The following is a 6,786-nucleotide window of genomic DNA, read 5'->3' on the forward strand; positions in this document are numbered from 1 at the left end:
CAAGAGCTTATCTGCACAGACCACATATGCTAGCTGAAATGCTGAGAAAAGAAAAAAAAAATATGTAAAACCCCTGGAAGAGTCCGCTTATAAAAAGCCTTGTCAGACTTAGTTTCAGGGTCCAGGATTTCAGAGCAAGAGCTCGTCTGGACCCGCTAACATAATCAACTCCTGGCTCTCCAACTCTCTGAGTGTTGGACTCAACACTGCCCTCGGACTCCTGCACACACAGCCCTCAGCTCCACAAGGACAGGAAAACATTCACACAGCACAATCCACCTTTGAGGCCCCTTATCATCCATCTCCTGAATTCTCCTTCTGCCTCATCTTTTTATTTCCCACATAGCTTTGATCTAAGTGCTTTTGGACAGGTGATATAGTCACATCGCCAAAAACTCAAAATGGTAGTTGGTCCTCAGAAGGTCAGTTTCCTTCCCCAGAAGTAACCAGTGTCTGTACACGATGCTCTGAGTCTTGCTTTATTCACCTGGAGGATCTAAGAGGTCACTGGAGATCAGCAGTGCAGACTGTCCTCGTTCCCCTCGATGACTGTGTGGTGTCCCACTGCATGGACGGGCTCTGACTTTGTGTGCGTCTTCTATGAATGGAAAGTCAAGGAATTAAATTTATTCTACCAACAGAAACACTGCAATGAATAATCCTATTTTTTTCCACAAGTGTGTGTGTATAACAATAAGATAAATTCCTAAACGTTAATATGGCCAAGTTGTTCTCTGCTGAGAGTGGACAAGTTTACAATCCCAACAAGGAGGGAGAAAGTCTGAGTGTTTCCCCACCATCACCAACACAGTGTGGGGTAAAATCTTGTAATCTTTGTGAATATTAGGTGAAAATTAGAATCTCCACGTAGATTTGAAGAACATTTCTCCTATCGTGAATAATTTTGTGCTTTTTTAAATATTAGTAAAGAGCATTTATATTTCTTTTATTCTGTGAATTACCTGAGCAAATTCTTTGCTCAGTTTTTTAGTGGGCAATTTGACTTTTTATTATTAATCCTTGGAACCTCTTTGCAAGTTACAGATTATTGTTTACTTGTGATAAGTATTGCAAATACATTTCTAACTATGCCACTTTTCTTTTGGATGTCTGTGACCTTAACAGAAACACTGCAGTGAATAGTCTTCTATTTTTTTCCACAAGTGTGTGTGTATAACAATGAAATTCCAGGCTCCAGAACCATGAGGCAATGAACTGTTTATGGATCTCTATACGTACCCCTTCTCTACCTCTCAACTGCACGTGTATCCCACACGTACCCTGTTCTTTCTCACCTTAACATAACATATTTGGTCCAGCATAGTTCCTAGAATGAGGGAGTTCATTTGTGCTCTCCCAGCCTGGAATAGCCTTCCTGTCTAAGCCACCCAGTCTTTGGTACTTTTCTATGAGAGCCCTAGCAATTCATACAAGCAGGTATCCTTATCAGCACTCTAAAAATCGCACTAAAGATTTCTCTGCTAGGCAAATAGCCAGAATTAATGTACTAAGATTTTGTTTCCAACATAGTTTACACCTTTATAAAAGTAGCAAATTGATATCTTGTATTTTGTTCATTTCATCAACTAATTAGGTAAAAGGAAACTAACATTTTTCAAGTCTCTCCTATACACCAGACATTGTAATAAGCTCTTTAGATCTGTTACCTCATTTAATTCTCACAAGAGGCATCATTATTCCTTTAAAAACACACACACACACACACACACACACACACACACACGTACAGGTGAGGAAACTAAGGCTCAAAGCAGTTAACCTGATAACCCACCCAAGGCTGCGTAGGTACTTCACGGAGTTTATATCCAAATCTACAGGGCTCTCAGGCTCACACCATTCCCCCAAATTTTGCAGTCTTTTCCAGACACCTGCCATGTTGTTATCCTTGTACTGAAAATGGCAAGAGCTCCAATGGAGATATGAGGATTAACAGAAGCCACATTCAGTCTCCTTCAAGCTGGTGAGCTATTTCTGGGGAAGGGATACAGAGTAAGAGGACAAGAAAAAGAAAAGAAAAGCATGCTTCTTTTTTATGTATACGTAAGAAACAAAATCTGGCTGCCCATTGAGAGGATATGCACATCACTTCCCTTCCCTTGGTAACGCTGCTGATGCTGCTTCTGCTCCGGGGTTGTGATGAACAAGCTGTGAGATATTAGCGCCAGCCGTTGCAGCAGCGTGCTTCTACAGCTGGGAGAATTCCTGAGAAATGGTTTTCATGGCACAGATCTCCTTGGAGACCTTAAATAACAGCCTAAAACGTACGGTACAAAAATCACAGGGTTTATGACTTTAGTTTCAGCATGGTCTTCTGGAATTTATAGATTTCCTGGTAAATTGGGATCCATTCGGCTGGTACATATTATGCAGGATGGTGGAATTGTCTCTTCTGCATTGAAGGATTAGAAATGGGCAGATGCCTTGACTGGGTAATAACAGCACCAGCCCAAGCTGTGCATGTCAGACAGGGCTAAAGTTCTGCGTTTGGGCTCATTTTAAAGGGGAATGGGCTCCCACAGTAGCCCATTCCTCCATCTCCCAATACCTTCTAGTCTCAAAGGAGCCGGGCACTGAAGTTAGTTATGTCATGCTTTCATCAGACCTGGCTAAGGGTAAACAAATGCCACATGTCATGGTCCCGTTTTGTGTGGGTCGAGGAGGGGTGAGATCCACTAACATATGCGAATTTAAATTTCACTTCAGAATTCAGCAATAGAGAAATGACTTTTTATACAGAACCTGGGAGTGCATTGTTCCCTGTTTTTCATGATTTCAGTTAAAATAAAGTCTGCTTTTAGTGGTGGTGGCTGTAGCTGTTCCATATACATTTAATTAATCTGATGCTAGATAGCAGATTTTATAGCCTATGAACAAAGAACATTTGAGAGAAAGCTGAATTTGTGTTCCTGATTTTCAGCCAGTTAATCAGAGCCTGTTAGCTTTAAAAAACATTTGTTTTTAAGAAAGAAAAGGTAAAGCAATCAAAGTTTGTTACTGTCATTGTTGTTCCAGGAAAACAAACAAACAACAACAAAAAAACAAGCTAGTATACAGGAACAGTAACTTTCTTTCAGCTGAAAATCTAGTATAGATTTTAGAATTTGGACTTTGGGGCCCTTCCAGATCCCACATGGCTGTTGATCAGCAGAGGATGAAGGATTTACACAAAGGGCTTCAACTCTGAGGAGTCATTTATTTCTACTGGGTCAATAACTCCCGAAAATAAATCAAATCAATAAAGTGCAATAATCATATGGACGTTGTTAGCCTGATTCTTTGGAGGCAAAAAAAGGAAAAGAAAAGAAATGGGCTTGGGTATGAGAAATTGGAAAAATGGTTAGGAAAGAAGAACTCAAACCCCCGATAAATTCTAGGTATTCCTTGGAGCTCAGAAGCTACCCAGTTTTCTGTTGTGATAAATGTTTTCCAATGTGTGAATGCACATGGCAGCTCACTCCTGGGTAGTCAATATTCTTCCTAATGGGTCTTCTTGAGATAAGTCAATACCCCCCATGATGTCATTGGGCTCCTTAGAAAGGAGATGAGGCAGATGACTACATGGACATCCAGTGTCGTGGGACAGTTGCTGCACTCCATGTCAAGGTGACATCAACTGCTGCTGCAAGACCACTCAGAGCCAGTTCTGTTGTAGGCCTATGCCCAGCCAGGTACAGGGTCCTGAGCATCCTCACAGGAGTTGTTATCAAGGATCCAATGGCATGTTCTTGATAACTGGAAAGATAACCCAGGTTTCTGGCCATTTTAGAACCCATAGCAATATTGTCAGTGGTCTGTCTCCTGAGAAAGATGCATTCTGGAGATGAGTCCTCTGAAGGCAAAGGTCCCATGTGCCATGACCCTTCAAATAGAGGGAGGGAGGGGAAAGTTGACCAGACAGGGGCAGAAGGATGCAGTGATCAGCCCAAAGCGGTTGTCCTAAGTGCCAGGCAGGAAGCACTTCTCCCGGATCCCTTCACTTCCACAACAACCCTACAAGGTAAGAATTGTACTGTTATTCCCATTTTACCCATGAGGAAACTGACACTTAGACAAAGTGATTCACTCCAATATCCACAAGCACTTTAGTGATGGAAGCAGGGTTTGAAATCCAGCACAGCACACGTTTTAAGCTCTAGGGCATAGTCTTCTGTGGAGAAACCTGGGCTGATAAACTAATGAACCTGAGACCCAACTTTGGGAGCATAATTCATTCATCATTAGCACATTAGTCTGTTTCTGTTGCTTATAACAGAATACCTGAAACTGGGTAAGGAATAAAGAAATGAAATTCATTTCCTACAGTTTGGAGGCTGGGAAGTCTAAGGTCCAGGGAACACATCTGCTGAGGGCCTTCTTTTTGGTGGTGACTCTACAGGGATGCAAGGTGTCACATGGTAAGAATGGTCTGAGCAAAAGAGAACTAACTTTCTCACTTGCTGTCCTCACAAAGCCATCAGAACCACACCCATTACTCCATGAATGGATCAGTCTACTCACAAGGGCACAGTCCTCATCATCCAGTCACTTCTTAAAGGCCCCACCTTTCAAATACCATAACTGGATTTCCCACCCTCTTAACACTGTTACAATGGGGATCAAATTTCCAATACATGAACTTTTGGGGCTCACATTTAACCCACAGCAATTAGGGGACTGCCTCTAGAATCTATGTAATTAAAGGCAAATTCAGACATCGAGTCCTACTGATAAGTCTACACACAAGAAAACACCCACTTGAAACTCAAGCATCTTATGGAGGACAGCTAGATGATTTATAGTGGCATTTAAACTTTGCCGTGGGACCATCAAAAGTGGAGCTGCTTCTTGAGAAATATACTCCTGCCTGATATTCTTACTAACTTTCCAGCCCCTTCATCGCCTCTATCCCTCAATGGTTAATCCCTTCCTCCTGTCACTGGCTCCTTGAACTCTGAACACTTCCAATCACTGGGCTGTTAACTGGAATAAAACAACCTCACAGACGCTTCGGGGTAAGCCTAGAGAAATGGCAGTCATTGCTGCAAGCAAGGGATGGCCTTACCTTAAAAGAAAGAGCAGAAGCACACAGGCCTCACACACTGATTAATTTATCTGTTGGAGAAAGCCTATTTTTTTTCTCTTGCTTTCATTTTTTCAAGTAATACTTCCAGCAGGTATGCTCATAGAGATAGATAAGCAAAGCCAGGAAAACCATTAAAATTGCAGCCAACTACTTGAAGGACTGGGAATCCTTCCAGCTCTCACGATGATGTAACGTAGCCACCTCCTGAAGAAGACAGTCTTCAGTGACCAGATGGTGAGAAGATGTGAATCATGTTCCTTAGCAGCCACGTCAGGCCTTCTTCCATTCCAAAGCCACCCTTGCCCATCAGTGGAGAAACTGGGGCAGAAGGTCTGTACACCAAGGCCTCTGTAGTTGACAACTTGCTCAGAGTCAAGGCTCTCCCATGCCCATCTTCCTAGTGAGGAATTAGTTTCTCTGTCAGGGGTGGAGAAGGTTGGGAGGAGAGGTTGAAAAGCCTGCTCTCTCTTTCTCATGTTGGACTGGGAGACAGGTCCAGAGACCCACCCCCAAGAAGGCCCCCTGTCTGACATTCTTCCATCAGCTGCTCCCACACTTCCTTGGGATTTCTTTAGAGGGACCACATGGGATGGCTCTCCCAGCCTCTGGAGACAGCTGTGGTATAGATTCACATTATTTATAAATTCCTTCAGCAAAGATATATATGGAGCACCGTGATACACCAGGCAATGGTAGTAGGGATCAAAAATACCAAAGATCCAGTCCCCACTATGGCAAGGAGCTCACAGCCTGGCTGGGGAGAGGGATAAACTAACCAAGTGTTATACTAAATACAAGAAGGGCCATGACAGATTTCATGAGCACAGACAGGGGCAGGGGTTTAGCAAGTCAGACTGGGATTAGGACGGGCACCTGGAGGTGAGGTCTCAGCTGAGTCTTAAAAGATTAATAGGAGTCTGATGAAGAAGAGGGGCCAAGGACAGATGGCTCAATTGCTGTTCTTAACTTAGATATGGCATCGTGCTCTAAGAGAGAAACTAGTAAAAGTCAGTGTATCATGAGGGTGTCCCCATTAGAGCAGCAATCTTGCCTCGCCTGTGAGCACTTCTACTTCAGCACTTAAGAACTGGTAGGGGACAGGTGCCCGTAAATATGTGTTCCCTGAACATGCCAAGCACGTCACCCCAGGACATTGGCACTTGTTACTCCCACTGTCTTGAATGCTCCCACCCCCCATCTGCATTGCTCACGCTCTCTTTTCCTCCCAATCATTTTAAATGCTTTTTCCTTACCTGAGCTTTTCTCATAGCACCTACCAACTGACACAGCACGTGGTTGCTTGTTTATTGTCTGTCCCTCCCACTGAGAATAGGAACTTTATCTTTCTTGCTCAGTTGATATCTTCAGCAACTAAACAGTACTCAGCACGTAGCAAGCACTCAGTAAATACCTGTTGAACGAAGGAATTCCTTGCACATTCAGGTGACCCCTCCCTCAAAGCCATTCTAATCCCCCCAATTCTGTGTTCACCAGACTACTCCGTAGTTCCTCATTCCTAATCTCAATGTCAGGAGAACTCTCCGTAGGGTGCTTTTTTTAAACAATTCTGTGTTCACCAGACTACTCCGTAGTTCCTCATTCCTAATCTCAATGTCAGGAGAACGCTCTGAAGAGGGCTTTTAAAAAAAAACGTTCGCATGAAGATGCAGTTTTACAGGTAACTTCTCATAAACACAGAAGGG

At 43.1% G+C, this 6,786-nt stretch overlaps 1 protein-coding gene and 1 long non-coding RNA gene across 2 annotated transcripts in view; one reads left to right on the top strand and one right to left on the bottom strand.

Moving 5' to 3' along the window:
* Positions 1 to 3,194: 3,194 nt before the first annotated feature.
* Positions 3,195 to 4,356, bottom strand: LOC103601795. The gene is made up of 2 exons (XR_551477.1): positions 4,322 to 4,356; positions 3,195 to 4,011 (listed from the first exon to the last, which is right to left on the bottom strand). It is a non-coding gene; the product is annotated as an uncharacterized LOC103601795 (long non-coding RNA).
* A 2,385-nt stretch (positions 4,357 to 6,741) lies between these two features.
* Positions 6,742 to 6,786, top strand: part of LOC103601797 (selenoprotein W-like) — a 1,056-nt gene continuing 1,011 nt past the window's right edge. The window contains 1 exon segment of the mRNA XM_008586218.1: positions 6,742 to 6,761. Within this exon segment, the coding sequence (XP_008584440.1) occupies positions 6,742 to 6,761 (20 nt within the window).

This window comes from Galeopterus variegatus, unplaced genomic scaffold (genome assembly GCF_000696425.1).
Source record: "Galeopterus variegatus unplaced genomic scaffold, G_variegatus-3.0.2 Scaffold3885, whole genome shotgun sequence".
In the NCBI taxonomy this organism is placed as follows: Eukaryota; Metazoa; Chordata; class Mammalia; order Dermoptera; family Cynocephalidae; genus Galeopterus; species Galeopterus variegatus.